Genomic DNA, 19414 nt, shown 5'->3' with positions numbered 1-19414 from the left:
TTTAGGAGATTCCTTTTATCTGAAAGAAGAAAATGGCAATATATCTATGCCTATATCTAATAGTATAATAGCCAACATTTTAATAGTATTTATTATGTGCCAGGCATTGTATTAAGTGCTTTATAATGTTTATGTCATTTGACCCTCACAACAACCTGGTAGGTGAATGATATTATTATCCTTCATGAGGAAACTGAAGCAAACAAAGTTTAAGTGACTTGCCCAGTGTCACTCAATTAGTAACTGCCTGAGGCAGGATTTGAGCCCAAGTCTTTCCAACTCCAAGTTTTTCCTTTCATTCTCTGTGCCACCTAGCTTATTAAGCACACATGATTGTGCTGGGCACTAGGAATAAAAAGTTAAAATGAGATACCATATCTGCCCTTGAGTAGCACTAGTTCAAGGGTCAGATTATTTAGGTTTAAATCCCATTTGATGCTTACTTTTGTGACTTTGGGCAAGTGACTTAGCCTTGGCTCACTTTCTTCATCTATAAAATAAGGAAGTTGGACTAGATGAATTCAGAATTCCCACCTACCTCTAAATCTAGGTTGTGATGCTATATGGAAGGATGCACCATTGTGGGTCATAGGTTTCTAGATGAAAGGAATCTTATCTGATCCAATTTATCTTATCAAGTCCTCTCACTCTACCTATGAGGAAACTGAGGGCCTGGGAGGTTAAATGACTGTATTATCCAAAATCTCATAGATAGTAACCAAGTTGAAAGTCAAATCCTGGTCTTGTAAGAGCAAATTCTGCCTTCTTCTCTGGGTACCATTCTGCATCCCTTTTGATATGTAAATGCATGATATTGTGAAATGGGGAAACACTAAAGATGAAAAGAATCAAGGAAGGATTATGAAAGGAGCTATTATCTTAGCCAAATCTGTAAGGAAACTAAGAGGTGGAGATAAAGAAGCAGTAAATTCCTAGAATGCTTGACCAGAGGTAAAGAGAGATGGAGCATCAAGTTAAGAGAAAAGAAAATGTGCCAGTTTGGACCTAACATAATATACATAAAGCAGAGGGATATGAAATAAATCTGGAAAGACATATCAGCAATATTCCAGAGAGCTTTAAAAGTTAGAATGTGGAACTTTAATCCAAGAGGTAATAGGGAACCATCAAAAAATATGTGAGTCACATACACACGAATATTATGCCAATATTTGTACCAATATTGTACCCATGAACAATATTTGTACATTAGTAATAAACACACGTGTATTATATATAAACACATTCTATAAAGATAACTAACCTTATATATGTGTTTATATCTCTATATATACATATACATACATATATAGATTAACAAATGATAGGTAGATAGACATAAATCTATATATAGATATATAGATATAATGTTTGGGGTAATTGTTTTCAGTACATACTAGAGTGAGGAGAGCATAGATACAAATAGAACAATTAGATTATTGCAGTAATCTAAGGGAGCAGCGATAGAGGCCTAAAATATAAAAATACTCAAAATCACAGGTGATCAAATGTGAAGAAATTCTAGTTGGATAAAAACAGCAAACTATCTGATAATTTTGTTTCTCTGTCTGGAAGGACAGACTTTTTTTTTTTTTTTTAGTGAGGCAATTGGGGTTAAGTGACTTGCCCAGAGTCACACAACTAGTAAGTGTCAAGGGTCTGAGGCCAGATTTGAACTCAGGGCCTCCTGAATCCAGGGCTAATGTTCTATCCACTGTGCCACCTACCTGCCCCGATAATTTTGAATTAAGAAATGTTGGAAGAAACAAGAATCTCAAAATAAGAAAATAGATAAAATATTTATGAAAATAAAAAAATATGTATGTATGTATATATATATATATATATATATATATTTATATACACACACACACACACATATATATGCAGAGCAGAGCTCTCTCTGTATACACACATATCCATTACAAGTGAAGCCTTCCTGGGTACTGGCTAGGAAAGAGTTAAGGGGACATTTTTTAAAAATGCAAAGGATATGAAAACAAAAGGCATTAGTAAAAACCCCTTTAAAAAAGACACTTTTTTGAAAGAATACTTCTAAGTGGAATCATAACTACTTTTGTGGAACACAACCTGACTGGCAAAGATCCATGATTTCTAAACATATGTTTGTTTCGGTATTCCCAAGAAAACATATAACCTTTTGAGCTGTGATTGGTTACTGCTTGCTATTTGAAATGCTGTTTCATTAATAAATCAAAACCTCTTCCTTATTTATATGCTAGAAGACTAAAAGACCCATGTCTTCTGGGGCTGGTTGAAAATCTGATACCAGGTAGTTAATTAACAAAGGTCTTGTGACCAACTTAATAGCTTCTTGTCTTCTTCTTCTTCTTTTTTTTAAACACAGGGAGAAAAGGGTCCCCAAGGTCCAGCAGGACGAGATGGTGTACAAGGTCCCGTGGGTCTTCCGGGTCCAGCTGGCCCTGCAGGCTCCCCTGGAGAAGATGGGGATAAGGTTTGTGCTTTTGATTTTATATTGGTATACCCTGGTAAGATTTTGATTTCCTGTCATAGATTTTTGGGTATAACTTTTCATTGAATTAGATGGCAGATCAAAGCACACCCCTTTTTTAAATTTCAAGCACCTTCCTTGTGTTTGAAAGGTGCATGTCACAGGAGATTAGTGTCTAATCCAAGTGCTAGTGCACCACATAGAAATAAGAAGAGGGATAAAAGAGCAATGAGGAAGGTGGCAAAAAAGAAAATCCATATATTTGATGTTAAAACTAATTATTTTCTCAAATGTTGCCTATGATAATGGGAAAGTAAAATATGTCCTATACTTCAGCAGCCAATAGAATAATGGATTCAGACATTGAAAAATTGGCTGATGTTTATTTGCTTTGAATATACAATTTTTCTAAAAGCCTAATAAGACTCCCAAGGCCCCTGTTTCGAATATATGGGTGTGTTCCTTTGTAACTGATGAAGAAAAAAACAGTGTTTGGACCTGATATATTTTCTTTTATTACTGTGCTAAATTAAATAGCATCTTCTGGCATGGTTATTTGGCAATGTGGGTCATGTATTTTATAATACTTTGAAAAACAGGCAAAATTTTTGAGTTGTATGCAATTAAATTACTTTATAAATTGAGACATTTGCAATATTAGTTGCTGCTAAGGGGATATGAGACAAAAAGACAGTTTTCTTTGTTTGAAAGCCAGTTGTAGAATACTTACATGTTGAGTTAAGCCTTAATTTGCCATGGACTGGTCAATAGCAGAATTGAGTAAAGTAAGCTGTGAATATATATAAAAAAGATAACATCCCTTTGGGTTTCCCAAGTAGAATTCCAGAATTAAAAAAAAAAAAACACAACACAGTCATATTAAATTGAGTATTTAAAGACATTAACTACATGTGAACGGAAGTTCAGAAATTAGAGAAGAACTTAAACATGTCTTTCATTATAGGGTGAAATTGGTGAACCAGGACAGAAAGGAAGTAAAGGAGACAAAGGAGAAAATGTGAGTTTTTAATCTCATTCCTGTATGTAAATTCCTCTCCACGCCCTGCCGCCAGGGGGCACCCCCCCCCTGCCCCCAATGCTTTTATAGTTTTTTATTTTCAAATTGTGTCTTGGAGCTCTTTATTTGAAACACAACTTGCTTCCTTAATTAGAGAAATTAGTAACATATAAACTTCCCATCTTATCAACACCACAAATTATTAGAATATGACTGAATCTTTTCACTTAATAGTAAAATACCAATATTTATATATTGTCTTAAGGTTTGGAAAGTTCTTTATAGATGTTATCTCATTTGGATTGGTGTGGTTGAAGAGACTGCTATGCAACATGCATAATTAAAGGAGGCATAATTGACTAAAGTATGTGTGTAAAGACCTCAAAAGTTCAAGAAGTCATCAAATAATAATCTAATTGGGTAGTTTAGTATCATAATATCCTGCTAGCAGGTAGATGTATGCAAAAATAATTAAATTTCTCAAACCTACACAATTGTTCTCCCCACACCTACCGAATTACTAAAGTAGCTAGTAATTGTTATCCTTAATAGTGTAAAATTAAATGTGTAAAAGTAAGGCTGCAAAATCATTTGAGCTTGGGCATTCTGAGCTCCAGTGTCCTAAGCCAACAGGGTGTCTACACTAAATTTTGTATCAATATGTTAAGCCTTCCAGGTTACCTAAGGTGGGGCAAATAGGCCTAGATCAGAAATGGATCAGGTCAAAGCTCCAATATTGATCAATAGTAGCACTGCGTCTATGTAGTCCTTATAGCCTGGATGAGATAAGAAGACATGGTCTTTTTTTTTTTATTTAAGTGAACTATCATATTTTTTTCTTGTATATAGCATTAATTCCTTCACATTGTATATTCATTATTGTCCTCATTAATTGAGAAACCAAGATCTGGAATTGGCTTCATTTTTTTCCATCATTCTTTGTACACTTTCAAAATATGAGTCTTGAAAATTTACCTCTGCCTTTAAACCATTCATGACCAAACCTCTCTCAGAGGTGGACCTCCAATTCTACCTCCCCTCAGTACTTCTCCCCCTTACTATGTACTCTATCTCCACTTGAAGATTGCCTTGTTTTGTCTGGCTTTTAAATTTTTTTTTCTACATGAATGTGGTTTTCCCAACAAGATAAGAAAAACTCAGGTAGTAGAGACATATCATTTATTTCATTTTTAGCTTGTTACAGAGCTCTACTAAGAATGTGCTCAATAAATACCAGTAACATGAATAAGGACAGCTAGGTGGCATAACAGATAAAGCACCGAACCTGGAGACAGGAAGACTGTTCAAATTTGGCCTCAGACACTTAGCTATGTGATCCTGGGTAGGTCACTTAACCTTGTTTGCCTCAGTTTCTTCATCTGTGAAATGAGCTAGGGAAGAATATGGCAGGCTACTTCACTATCTTTGCCAAGAAAAGTCCAACTGGGGACATAACTGAAATGACTGAACAGTAGCAACAGCAGCAGTGTGAAGGAGTATTTAGGGTTAAAATGTGTTCACTGTATAATAATTCTCTCCTTTAAACTGAGCTTTGGACTGTAAGAAGGGACATATTTTAGGATTTAAATTGTGGCATGGCATTAGCTGTGCAATGTGTGAATAAGATTTGATAAGTGTTCATTAACTATGAAGCTGGTCTCCTAAGGTTTTAGGAATATTGCCCACCATTACAAGGTCCTGCAGTAGAAAACATAAATGAAATTTAGACAATGCTGAGATTCACTATACTACATGTACTTCATTGTTCTAAAAGAAAATGCTTCTGATCTGATTGTTATGAAAGCAGCAAAATAAATGCTTGAAAATCTGAATTATATACATTATGATTCACTTTTTTAAAAAATCAGTTCAGCTCTCAAACTACTTTTTTTGACTAGTTTTTTGAATATTTGAAAAAGTTTTTGAGTTCTTCAGAAAAGAGTTACATTTGGATATACAACAGCATAACCATAAATATTAATATGGAGTCAGGTAGAGGCATATTACTCACTGAAGACAATTGTGGGTATACTCAATACATGCAGTCTTAAACAGTGAAAAGTTTGACAAGGTTTTTGTTTGTTTGAAGAATCTTCCATCTGCATCATCCCTGTCCTTGTCCTAATGTTCATTTAGAAGTTATGTTTTGGAATTATTTTAAAGAGCTTTTCCTCTCCTCTGCTGATCCCCAGGCAAGTCATTGATTCAAAAGAAAACAAAACACTGATATTTTGAAGATTTTCAACTTGATTTATGTTTGCATAGAAATCCATTTTTTAAATATCCCAAAACATTACCAATATAAGTACCTTCAATAAATGTTCATTTAATTTTTTTTTTTTTGGTAAGGCAATTAGGGTTAAGTGACTTGCCCAGGGTCACACAACTAGTAAGTGTGTAAAGTGTCTGAGGCCGTATTTGAACTCAGGTCCTCCTGAATCCAGGACCAGTGCTCTATCCACTGCACCACCTAGCCTGCCCTTTGTCCATTTAAAATTGATTGCAGATATATAAATCTGAGCCTCTAAGAGCTGAACGAATAATGGTTTCATTAAATGTAAAAGATGTCTAGGCAACATTACTTTTTTTCTGCAGAGGAATGTGGAAATATTTGAAAGACCTCTATCATACATATATTCTGAAACTAATGCTGCTTTTATCTCCCTACAGGGTCCTCCTGGTCCCCCAGGCCTTCAAGGACCTGTTGGTGCCCCTGGAATTGCTGTAAGTATTCTACTTATTATAGCAAATCTAAGTCTCTGCAGTTCTTTGATCAAATTTATGAACTGTGACCAAAAAGAAAAAAACAAAAAACCAGGCTGATAGTGTTTTATTTTTGTCTTTTAAACACTGAACACAATTTATATCACTCGTCATAATCACCAAGGCTGCTCATAGATTCCCCTGCTCACAGTAAATGATGTTTTGTTATTGTTGTTTTCTAGCTAAAGCTTCACTTTTAATTTTTAATAAGTGGCTATGCACCATCTGAGTATTTAATACATTCAGAAGAGTGGTTCTTGGGAAGATGTCTTTTTTGTTTGTTTTTCTTTTGCCCATCAATGTAATATTTTTTTTTTTGTGAGGCAATTGGGGTTAAGTGACTTGCCCAGGGTCACAGAGCTAGTAAGTGTTAAGTGTCTGAGGCTGAATTTGAACTCAGGTACACCTGACTCCAGGGCCAGTGCTCTATCCACTGTGCCACCTAGCTGCCCCTCAATGTAATTTTAATTCTAACTTTAAGCTTTTTTAACTAGCTGAAATAGTCAGTGCCCTAAGGGAGGGGAAGGGAAGGGAGTGTAACAAAAACAAAAACTTGAAATTACCAAAATAAGCAAGAATGACTATCAAGAATATGATACAGGCAGCTAGGTGGCACAGTGGATAAAGCACTGGCCTTGGATTCAGGAGGACCTGAGTTCAAATCCAGCCTCAGACACTTGACACTAGCTGTGTGACCCTGGACCAGTCACTTAACCTTCATTGCCCTGCAAAAAAAAAAAAAAATGATACAATTTGCAGAACTTCAAACCAGTTCAAATGACTTTATTCCTATATGGATAGCAGACATTTGTAACCATTTGAATATACCTCCTTCCTATAATGATAATAATCACACATAAACTCTTCTATATGACTTTTTTTTCCTCGTAATTCCATAGGGAGGTGATGGGGAGCCTGGACCAAGAGGTCAGCAGGGAATGTTTGGCCAGAAAGGTGATGAAGGTGCTAGAGGATTCCCTGGTCCTCCTGGTCCCATTGGCCTTCAGGTAAGATACTTACCTGGTATTTTCCCAGTTGACACTAGTAGTCTTGTAATTACTTGTAGTTTCCAGAGATTGTAGCACCAAATTTGAAGTCATCCTCTTCTTCCTTCATCTACCCATTCCTCTTTAAGTAAATCATTTAAATCATTTGTGCTCTTTTTTCTTTGTTAAACAAAGTGACTTTCACTTTCTTGATCTATTTCACTGGACATTGTGAGGAGAAAAAAATCAATTATACTCATGAATAAATTAATCAAAAAGCATTTATTAAGTACCTCGTATGTTTTAGACACTGTGTTAAATTCTGTGACCAAAAGAAAACCAGCTATCAAATTATGAAAAACTTTGTAATAAATTGAAATATGTAAAAGGAAGGACTTATAAATCCATCTTTAGTCAATGACTGAGGCAGGAGATTTTCAAGGAATTTATACATATATGAATTCATTTGTATGAAACATTCACATGTATACAAACACACATATACATGTATGTACATAGAGCAGGGGAGAGACAGTATATTTAAGCTTTAGAGTCCAAAAAAGAGGTGTTTTTATGCAAAGATTATAATTTTGTTAGTTCATTGATAATTATAATTTGCCTTCTAAACTGAATAGCTAATGATAATAATTTTATCATGGAGCATGAACAGTTTCTACTTGCTTACATGGAGATACAAATTATCTGTGTAACAGACGAGAGGTTTTCTTCTAAAATCTGTCCTGTAAACAAAAGCACTGTTAAAGCCTAAAAATTTTCACATAATGTCCTTGAAAATTGAAGGTAAAGAATGGTGGTTCCTGATTAAATGCAGAACTAGCTTGAGGCAGTTCAGAGAGAAAATAATTATTCATATGTGCACTTTGTCATTCCTTGAAATATTAGCAGAATTAGTTCTGACTTTTCCTTCGTGTTGCCTCAAAATAGTAATTAAGTGGGGAGGCAAAACAAGGAGGAATAGAAGGAATGGATGTCACTTTACTCTATTTTATATGTCTATTTTTGTTCATGAAGAATAATAATATAACTATTCCCATTACTTACAGAGGCATGGCAAGAAAATACTATATATTCATATAATTGAAGACTATGATGCTGTCAAGTAATAAATATTTTCTTCTAGTCTGTTGGTTCATAGGGTTTTGTACCTAGCAGGCTATCAGTGACTATCTTAGGAATGAATGAATGTTGAATCTTTAAACTTTTTATTAAATTGCTTTAACAGAGAAATTCTAGCAGTTTTTCCAAGGTATTTGGTAGATTAATCAAGATAACAATAGTATTCTTGGTTCTTCAGTCTACCATCTTTTTTTGACTTTCTTTGTAATATTTATACTCACAGATCATAGTACATTTTTAAAAATTGAATTATTATAGTAGCACACATAGCTAATTAAATAGGTATGGCTATATATAACACATCATGAATAGTAAATGTGGTATGATTGCTTTTGTTGTCCTCAAAGAGGACCAATGATATCACAAAGGTGATAGATATCTTGACTTGCCTGTGAATTAGATTGAAGAGAAGCATTGCTGCACAAAATCTTCATGTATTTTGTGGCAAAAAAAAAAAAATGAACTGGTGATAATTTCTCCAGCAAAGAAGAAAAAATGAGTAATTTTGTAAATTCTGCTGTGAAGGGTAATAACTTCTTAGTTTAATTAAGAATTTGTTCCTTAAAAGCAAGTAATAAAATGTTAAAATGTAATCTATTAGACCTGGTAAAATGCAAGGTTTCAAATTCAGATTTGTAAAAATTCAAGTGTACAACACACCCAAATGAATGCCATGAAGGCAGAACAATTTATATTAAGGCACATATATTGCAATTAGTTTGCTGTTGACATCTGATATGATACAATCATAAATCAATAGTTAGCATTGTCTTTTTGTTTGTTATTTTACAATTCAATATTCCAATTTTAATTTCAAATCCAATTACAATTCAAGATTCGATTCCAAATTATTATCTTAAGTCAAAATATAATTTGAAAAATGTCTTACACATTGCAGGCCCTTAGTTAATGTTGGTTGAATTGTAATATTAAAGGTTAAATATTGTTTCTTCATTCATTTAAGTTCTGGGATCTATAATTTTTTAAAAAGGACATATATTTGGAAATAGATGGCATAGTGATTTTTGAATCATGCCTTCCTTTAAATGAATTGGTCCATAAAGCAAAATCATATAGTATGGGCTAATTGTTAAGAAATTCTGTGAAGAAATAATGCAGTGATCACAGTTAGCAAGAAATACTCAAAGAGAAACATTGATATTTCACTGTAATTAAGTACTCCCAGCTGCATTGAAATGATGGTGGTTATTATCTTGAGCATGAATGCAAGAATTATTTTATTTCACAGAGGGAAAAAATAACCACAATCTTATCTCATTTGTAGTGGCATGGCAGAAACTAAATTTTCATTTTTCCTTATGCCACAATTGCTTTGAGTAACAAGAACTATTCATCTAAATTTATATTATTTTAAGATGTCATAGAAAATATGATCATAGCATGAAATAATGATTGGGTTCAATTAAATAGACCCAGTTGACCTCACAGATTTTTCTGAAGCCCTATATAGACCAAAACAAAGGTTTGAGCAAATCTAAGAATTAATTTACACTAGAAGTTATTTTTAATCATATAATTCAGCTGTTAAAAATAGCAATTACTTGCCAGTGGTGTAATAGTATAAGATAAAGATGAATATCATATTTGTATGTTATTAAATTATCCATTTTGTTATCTGTACTATCCATATTCATTCAACTGTCTGCTCCATGTTGATTATAAGGATTTACTTCATATTTTACCTCTCTAGTGAGAGGTTTTAATTCTCAGTTTAATTAAACTAAATCCAATCCAATTCAGTTCATTCAGCATGTTTTAATTGCATGGATAGTTGGAGCTAAATAACTTCTGCTTCATTTAAGAGTTTGCTATAGTCAGAACATGTGTGCCACAAAAATTTATGAAGATAAAGACATAGAGCTTTGTAGATAATAGGTGTTTTGGGTTTTTTGTTTTGTTTTGTTTTTCTTTCTTTTTTTCTTTGCAGGGCAATGAGGGTTAAGTGACTTGCCCAGGGACACACAGCTAATAAGTGTCAAGTGTCTGAGGCCAGATTTGAACTCAGGTTGTCCTGAATCCAGGGCCGGCACTTTATCCACTGCACCACCTGGATGCCCCCGATATAGGGTGTTTTGCAGGAAATCATATTTATAAATATCAAATTAATATTTTCAAATCATTATCTCAGGTACACTTTTTTTTTTTTAGGGAGGCAATTGGGATTAAGTGACTTGCCTAAGGTCACACAGCTAGTAAGTGTTAAGTGTCTGAGGCCAGATTTGAACTCAGGTATTCCTGAATCCAGTGCTCTATCCACTGTGCCACCTAGCTGCCCCCTCAGGTGCACTTTTAATTGGCAAAATACCAAATGTTGAAAGAAGTCAACTATTTAAAGTAGGAAATTTCATTTAATAACTTCAATGTTATAAATTTTGTTTGAAATTGACAGGTAAATATAAATTCAATGGAAAAGTGAGAGATCATCAAAGTCTATTTTTTTTAATGCTCATGGATGGAGAAGTCAATACACATAACAATACATATATTTGGTTACCAAAAAAAAATAACATTTTGGTTTAATTGACCTTACCAGTTTTGAAAGAGTCATTACCCCTCATGTGAGGTCAATAAACCTTAATGATTCCCTAATGAGTATAATACTGAAAATATATTCTATGATTTTTTTTAACAGAGTTTCTTATAATGAGAGAAATTCACATTGAGATATTTAGCGCCTTGAGGAAGCAAAGTGGCATACTGGATAGAGGACTGACAGAGTCAGGAGCACCTAAGTTCAAATCCAGCCTCAGATCCTTACTAGCTATTGGACACAGGACACACATTTGACTCCTGTGTGCTTCAGTTTCCTCATTTGTCAGATAGGGATAAATAATATCATCCACCTCCTAGAGTTCTTGTAAGGATAAAATGAGATAGTATTTTAAAAAGAACTTTGCAAATCTTAAAACACTATAGCTAGCTAGCTATTATTATTACTTTTTTTTAGAAAAGGTGGCACAGTGGACTCAGGAGGACCTGGGTTCAAATCCGGACTCAGATACTTGACACTTACTAGCTGTGTGACCCTGGGAAAGTCACTTAACTCTCATTTCCCTGCCAAAAAAAAAGAGAAAAAAAAAAGAAAAGAAGAAAAAGAAGAGAAGGAAAAAATGAAGGTTGGTTTGGAAAAAAGCACTTGAACTTATGCATAAGACTGATAGGTTCCCTATCAACAAAGTGAGGTGTTGATTGTTAGGTGAGAAGCAGAGAAAACAGGGAGTGAGCTCTGTTTCATAAACTTAGGACTAGGCATAAAATTCTATTCATGCTCTATGGTTTATGAAGGTCATGCAGATAGGAAACCATCCCCTTGAAGCTTCAAGAAATCTTTTCTAAATTTGTTTCCCCAAATTTTTAAGAGGACATCTCCTTCCTCACTCCTACTTCTTTCTCTTCCTCCATCCCATACAAAATGGTAATTAACCAAATTATAAAATTAAAGGAAATTTTAGGTCCCAGATTGAATAAAAACTATGAATAATTATTAGGTTATAGAATCTTTCTGAAAATTAACATTTGTTCTTAGAACATGTGTTTATATTGATTTTCTCAACTAGGATTTAATTAATAAGATTTCTGTTTGAGAGACTTTAGGTTAATTTGACTAACAAGCAAGATGAATTAAATTAGGAGTTAATATTAAGAAATAGTATATTCTACTAATTATTTAAGGAAAAATATATTGGAACAGATATCATACTTGACTATGGGAACTCTTCAGATAACCAACCAAAAAAGAACAGTCCAGCATTATAATAAAAATTACATATATATGCCAGGCCTGGGGTCAGGAAAACTCATCTTTCAGACTTGAAATATGTTTTCAGAAACAGCTTTGTGACCCTGGGCAAAACATTTAAGCCTGTTTGCCCTCAGTTTCCTCATCTGTAAAATGATCTGCAGAAGAAAATGACCAATCACTGTAATATCTTTGCTAAGAAAACCCCAATCTGCTCATGAAGACTCAGACATGACTGAAAAATAACTGAACAACTGAACCTCTGATACATACAGATATGTGATACTGATATGGGGGAAAATGGGGTATGGGTTGGATCAGGGGTTGGGGTTCTTAGGAATTCCTCTTTAAAGAATTACACCCTCTTGCCCACAAAAGTAGTTAGAATAAGGTGATAGTTTATTTAGGAGCAAGGGAAGGGAAGGTTGGAGGGGAGGGAAACCATGAAAGAAATCCTTGGACTTTCATGGGGAGATTTGGCACAAAGCACATGGCTCAGAGGTACCAAATCTCCTCCAACAGGAGACTGGAAGGTACTTTTATAGAGGACTGATGGGGGTGGACCATCTGCCTGTGGAAAGTTCCTTTAGTGAGGGTGGACCATCCCCCACTGGTGGTAGCTGGGGGAATTGGGTGAGGAGTGGAGGACCATCCCCCACTGGTAGTGACTAGAGGAATTGGGTGAGGGGTGGCTACAGATCTCTCTTCAGGATGCAAAGGCCGCAGCCACAACCAAGTTTATCTCCCCAGGGTAAGGGAGACCAGAATGAAGGGTAGGAATCCGAAGCTAGCTCAGTCTGATTTGGTTCAGCTTATCTCTCTAGGCTATCTGTCCTCTGGTTTAGTTTCTCAAGGAGAAGATTCCTTGATGTGCCCCAGAGAACTTCTGGGGTGCTCTGCACCCCATGACAATACTGGGCAAGTCATTTAAATTCAGTGTCTAATTTGCCATGGGAAAGAGATTGTTATCACTCAAAGTTTCTTGTGCATATAAAATTTAAGTTTGAGCCAAAGCATGTATGTATATGCATATATGTATATATGCATCACCATATGCATCCATGAACATTTGGTTGTTCAGTTTTTTGAGTCTCTTTGTAATAACATTTGGGGTTTTCTTAGCAAAGATACTTGAGTGGTTTGTCATTTTCTTCTCCAGATCATTTTATAGATGAAAAACTGAGGCAAACAGGGTTTAGTGACTTGCCCAGGGTCATACATCAAGTAAGTGTCCGAAACTAAATTTGAACTCATGAAGATGCCTTCCTGACTCCATGGCTAGTGTCACCTAGATACCCCTAACTGACCAATATTTATTAAGTGACTACTATATACCCAGTAATACTGTGCTAGACAAAACTGCTCCTAAGAACTTTACATTCTTCCGGGGAAACAATATTTACACTTATAAGTATATGCAAACATAAATAGGAGGTAATTTTTTTAGAGGTGCTAGCTGCTGCCGGGTTAAGGAGAGACTTTGTGTCAAAGGTACCTCTAGGGGGCAGCTAGGTGGTGCAGTGGATAAAGCACCAGCCCTGGATTCAGGAGTTCATGAGTTCAAATCTGACCTCAGATACTTGACACTTACTAGCTGTGTGACCCTGGGCAAGTCATTTAACCCCTATTGCCCCGCAAAAAAAAAAAGGTACCCCTAGAGTTCAGTTGTTAAGAAAATCAGAGATTCTAATAACCAATCAACAAGCATATATTAAGCTCTTGCTCTATGCCAGGCACAATGTGAAGTGCTGGTAATGTAAATAAAAAACAAAGTTAATCCCTGACCTCTAGGAGATTACATATTAATAGGTTAGAAAATGTCTATAAATCAATACATACAAGATAAATACAGACTGGTAGATGGAAGGTAACCATAGAGACCATCGCCTCTAAATAATGAATAACTTCTTTTTATTATTAAAATTTGATGTGTCTTGTCACCAACTATATTTTTTCTTTGAATAATGTCAGTCATCTAAGAGTTATTAAGTGCCAACTACGTTCCAGGCACTACACTAAATCCTGGGATACAAAAAAAGGCAAGAATAGTCCTTCCTCTCAAGGAGCTCTCAGTCTAATTAGAAAATGAGATGACAAGTATGGGGTTACTACGGGTATCAAAGCATGGAGATTGAAGGTGTAGTATCATGCATAAGGAGTAGAAAGAAATCCCAGTTGTCTAAACCAGACTAGGAGGAAGGGTAATCATATATAACAAAACTAGAAATGTCAACTAGGACTAGTTCAAGAGGAGTTTTAATAGTCAAACAAAGGAGTCTCTCTTTGGTGGTAAAATCAATAAGGAACCATTGAATTCTCTTGAGTAGGGGATTGGCATAGCCAGACCTGTAATTTAGGAAAATACCTGGTGCATATGGACATGCATATGTCCATAAATGCATTCCCCAATTCAAGTGTCTGCATTCATACATAAGTACAGGCATGCATACATTCATACTTCTTAAATACACCATATAGAGTGGTCATACAACATTCTGATTAACCATATAGTAGTGGCCTACTCTAATGCTTTGTTATGGCTTGGAGATGACCCTAGGTTCTTGAAAGCTATTCAAGAGTATTAGCTCTTGACTGGTACCGCCAAACTGGAAAGACTTGGAGTACTGGCCCTGTGTTCTGTTTCCTGTTGTTTCTGAGTACCAGTCTGACAATTGGGAGAGACTCATCAGTAAACTGGCTACAGGTTGATGAATTTTTATGGCCACAACTATAGGAAACCTTTGACTAACTCATCAAAGGACTGCAGTCTGGGTCAGTGGAAGGAAAAACAGAATTGGTGAAATCACATACCCTCAAAATATTTATGAAAGTTCCATTAATGCAGGTTACTTATCATCCATGCCTTCTTATCTGGCACAACATAGACATAGCAAAAAGAACACTGACTTTGGAGTCAGAGGACCTGCCACTGCCACCCACTATCTGAGTGACCTAGGGCAAGTCACTAAAATTGTTGGTGTCTCACAGTTTTCTCATCTGCCAAATTAAAAATTTGGACTACTTGGCTCCTTGTAACTCCTTTTAGGTTATAGATATTGGAACTAGAGGAATTTTAAAATTTGATTATTTCTGTCATGTATATACAATCATTACACTATAGAAGTTTAAAAAGCATAGCATATCTAGTTCATGATTTGCTTCTGATCACCTGTGTGACTTTGGGCAAGGCATTTCCCTTCCCCATAAGTCAGTTTTCTCATCTGTAAAATGAAGGGCTTGAACTAGATGATCTCTAATGCTCAATCTAGATCTAGAATTCATTATTCTAAATTAAAATGTTCCTTACCCTATGTATCATGGTCCAGTAGTTATATGAAATATGAATAAGCACATACATAATATTATCATTGGATACCTTTTAGCAAACATGTTGTTTCATTTAGGGTTTTAGGTTTAATGCCAAACTATTAGCTTTCAGAATATTGGCAAATATAAAATGGAAAACATCTTTTCATTATTTATATTTTCCTTTCTGATTCAGATTAGATAATAATAAACAGGCAATCATAAGAACTACAAAATACACATATAAAAAGGTATTGGTAAAGACACTTAAAAATAGTAACCATTTTTTTTTAAAGAGAGGTAGGGATAATATATACTTTATCAGACTTCTGCTAAAGAATTTATCTTATAAATTACTACTGGGTATATTAGGTACCAGCATTTAGCTTATATTTGAAATAAATGTTCATTGTTTTCATTTTAACAATCAAGCAGTATTTTCCATAAAGGAGTGGGGTTAATCAAAGAAACAAATTAATTTTTAAAATGATATTTTCCTCCCAATATCACATATTAAATCACAAAACTTAAAGATTCTAATAAAATTAACATGCTCACAATCACATTTGCATTCTCTAATTGAGAATTCGTGATATAATGTATATAGTAATTTTAACAAGAAATAATCATCAAATATTCAACTTTTATATAACTCTGAATAAATGGTGTGATTCTTTCCATGGATATTTGCTACCCTTGTGCATTAGAAGGGAAATAATATGATGAGAATTTTGAGCCTAAATTCATCTTATTTTTTGATGACCAATTAAGTTCCATGATAAATGACTTCAAATGATGAGATATTAAACCAGATTCTCTCAATGCATAAATTATCCACCAGGAGCAAGTTGAGTCCCATGGAAAGCTGATTAACACCAGGGTACAATTTAGCAAATTTAGTTTATTGCAACAAGATAATTTTTACCTCTGATATCTCTATTAATCTTCATCATGAAGCCATTTTGTCTCATTCAACTCAAAAGTTAATTTAACCTTCATTAAAAAAGAAAAAGCACAAATTAATACCTAAGTCTTTCTAAAGGGCATCTTATTAGAATCATCCTAAAGTGTGTGTGTGTGTGTACAAAATGAGAAGTGATATTCATAGAATAGGATTTTGATATGGAATAAAGAACATAGTTTCATATTGGATACTCTTCAATTCAGGAATAATAATATATCAGCTTCATAATATTTGACCAATAGAAATGAAGTTTAAATTAGATTTTGATTTGAAAATGTGCTTTTTGATTCACATGATACTTGCCATCATTTTTGATGATGAAAACTATTAATTTTGTGCTTCCCTTCTTCCCCCATTCAGACATTGGTTTGTTACCTCATAGGCACTCTATATGCGGGTTTAATAACTGTCATGACTAGGTGGTGTGATTGCTTACATGGTGGGTGATATTTTACTTTCCCTAGTCATGATACATTGATATTTTAGAAATACAAACTAAAAAAAGTTCTAATTTTTTAAAGTTATGTTATATGTATCAATTTATTCACTTCACTACTAAAGTTTCTTTTTTTAAAAGGTTATATTAAGATATTTTAATGTTTTTTCTAGATTAAATTATAAATCATGAGGCAAGCTTTTAAAAAAAATAATTTGAAAAATAATCCAAACATTGATAAAATAAACTTTTAAGTTATGTTTAGAAGCCAAATTATCTTCTTCCAAAGTTAACATTTTATAGGTTCATACTTAATAGGGGTGTTTCACATAATTTAAATAATAAAAAGGATTGGAACAGTTTTATAAGTAGTCTCACATAGCATTAGAAGATCATTATGATAGAGTTTAAATGTTGACATGGAGAATTCCAACAGATGAGATATGAGTAGCAAATAAGATCCCAAAAGATCTAAATATAAATGGAAAAACAAATCAAACATCTCAGTAAGATAAAGAAAATGAAAGATTAGATGATTCCTGAAGGTTCTAAAATATGCATTTTAAAGCTTACTGCATTGAGAGAAATAAAATATTTAGTGAGTCTTTAACTCATTATCGGTTCTATAAAAGGTCAGTTAGCAAACCGGAAATTGAATTCATACAAATTGCTTTCATGTATCTGAATAGCCAATCAAGAAACCCTTAAGAACAATTAATATTGAAGTAAGTCTTTGAAAATCTGAAAGTCCTATAAAGTAGAAGATTCTTCTAGCATTATAGATCTTCAAGGTAGTTATAGGAAAGTTTAAATGGGGGAAACTATTGTCTTTGTAAATGATTTTGTGTGCTTTGTCTCGGCACAAAATACAAACAATGAAATCTAACATGTTTCCCTTTAGGTATAATGAATTACTCTTTACCTGTAAATTTGGCTTTGAGATTTGCCTTGTTATTTATTATTTATTTGACATGATGTGACAGAGTTGGAGGCAGGAAGACCTAGGTTTCCATGTTTCCTTTAACCTTTACCAACTTTATTACCAAGGACAATACTTTTAACCTATCCTAACCTCATGCAACTCTCCAAGAGCATAAGTCAACTTTGTATAGTGGAAAGAAGTCTTCTAAATACAAAATAATAGTTTGCTTTTATGTATAAGATGTTAGACAAGGCATCTTGCCTCTCTAACCTTCATCTTCCTCCTTTGTAAAAGAGTGAAGTTTAGATTTGATAGACTCTGATATCCCTTCAAATACCCCTGGCTACCATAAGTACTCAGTGTTAAGGCTTTCTCAGGCTGTGAAATCTCAGGTTCCTGACTTATTGACCTTTGCCAAGTCACTAAAGTCCTCTGACCTTAATTTTTAGTCATTTGTAAGGAGACATAACATCTATCCTATGTCCCTCATAGTGTTTTAAATGAGGGTTAAATGTGATTAGTATATGTGAAACTACTTTGAAATCAGAAAAATCATGAAAGATTTCTCTATAGTACAACCTGAGTTGCAAGTATTCAGCAAAGGGGTTTATTTCCATTTTCATAACTCTCTGCTCACATTACATCTATAGTTTTCTTTGTCAAAATAGATAACAATCAGGGCAAATAGGTGGTGAAGTGGGTAGAGCACCAGCCTGGAGTCAAGAGGACCTGAGTTCAAATCTGGCATCGACATTTGATACTTACTAGCTGTGTGACCTGGACACGTCACTTAACCCAATTGCCTCACCAAAATAAAAAACCAAAACAAACAAAAAATAGATAAACATCATCTAAAAAATGTGTGCTTAGTAATAAAAAAAGTGAATTTCTTTTTCTATTTTGTTTCATTAGGGCCTGCCTGGTCCCCCAGGAGAAAAAGGTGAAAATGGTGATGTTGGTCCAATGGTAAGTTGTTCTTTAATGGTATATAATGGTTGTGATTTTAAAAACACACACAATAAATCTTCTTGAAAACATAATAAAAATATAATTGTTATAAAGTTATGAACCTTTTTCATCAATCCTAGTCTTACAGTTCTTCCAAGAATTTCCATCATCCCTCTTCTCTCCTATTTTTCCGAGTCACTTAAAATACACACACACACACACACACACACACACACATATATCTATATAACTGCAGTTAGTTTCAGGTATTCTTATATATTTCTATCACTATAGCTCACATGATAATAAGAGAGAGACACGTGGTGGTGGCTGGAGATCCATCCTCCTTCATTCAGGAATATCTAAATCCTAGTCTTGTCCCTTCAGGCTACCTGTCCCTAGGCAAGTCACTTCATGGTGACTGATATATACTGTGGAACAGTGAGTTTCTTCACTGAAAGCTCTTTTCCACAAAAATCAAAACCGTGAGTCCAATAGTCGCTCATATCCTCTTAGGCTTTGCTGCTAAGGGCACATGTGGTAGAGGGAAAGGAAAAGAAAGCAATAGGCTAATATCAACATCAGGGAAGGATCGCTAATATATTTGTTTTCTGTATGGATGTTTAATCTTTTATTCCCCACACTGCTTGTTTATTTAATTAAGGGATTCTGCCTTTATTTGAGTTTTAGCACTTATAAAA

At 34.3% G+C, this 19414-nt stretch overlaps 1 protein-coding gene across 1 annotated transcript in view; it reads left to right on the top strand.

Annotated features, from left to right (window-relative positions):
- The window catches only part of COL11A1 (collagen type XI alpha 1 chain), a 290689-nt gene that overhangs the window by 203958 nt on the left and 67317 nt on the right, over positions 1 to 19414 (top strand). Inside the window, 5 exon segments of the mRNA XM_044002791.1 lie at positions 2369 to 2476; positions 3438 to 3491; positions 6162 to 6215; positions 7154 to 7261; positions 18678 to 18731. Coding sequence (XP_043858726.1) covers positions 2369 to 2476; positions 3438 to 3491; positions 6162 to 6215; positions 7154 to 7261; positions 18678 to 18731 — 378 coding nt within the window.

Source organism: Dromiciops gliroides, chromosome 4, assembly GCF_019393635.1.
Source record: "Dromiciops gliroides isolate mDroGli1 chromosome 4, mDroGli1.pri, whole genome shotgun sequence".
In the NCBI taxonomy this organism is placed as follows: Eukaryota; Metazoa; Chordata; class Mammalia; order Microbiotheria; family Microbiotheriidae; genus Dromiciops; species Dromiciops gliroides.
Note: the sequence above shows the minus strand (reverse complement) of the source record. Positions and strands in the feature narration are given on the sequence as shown.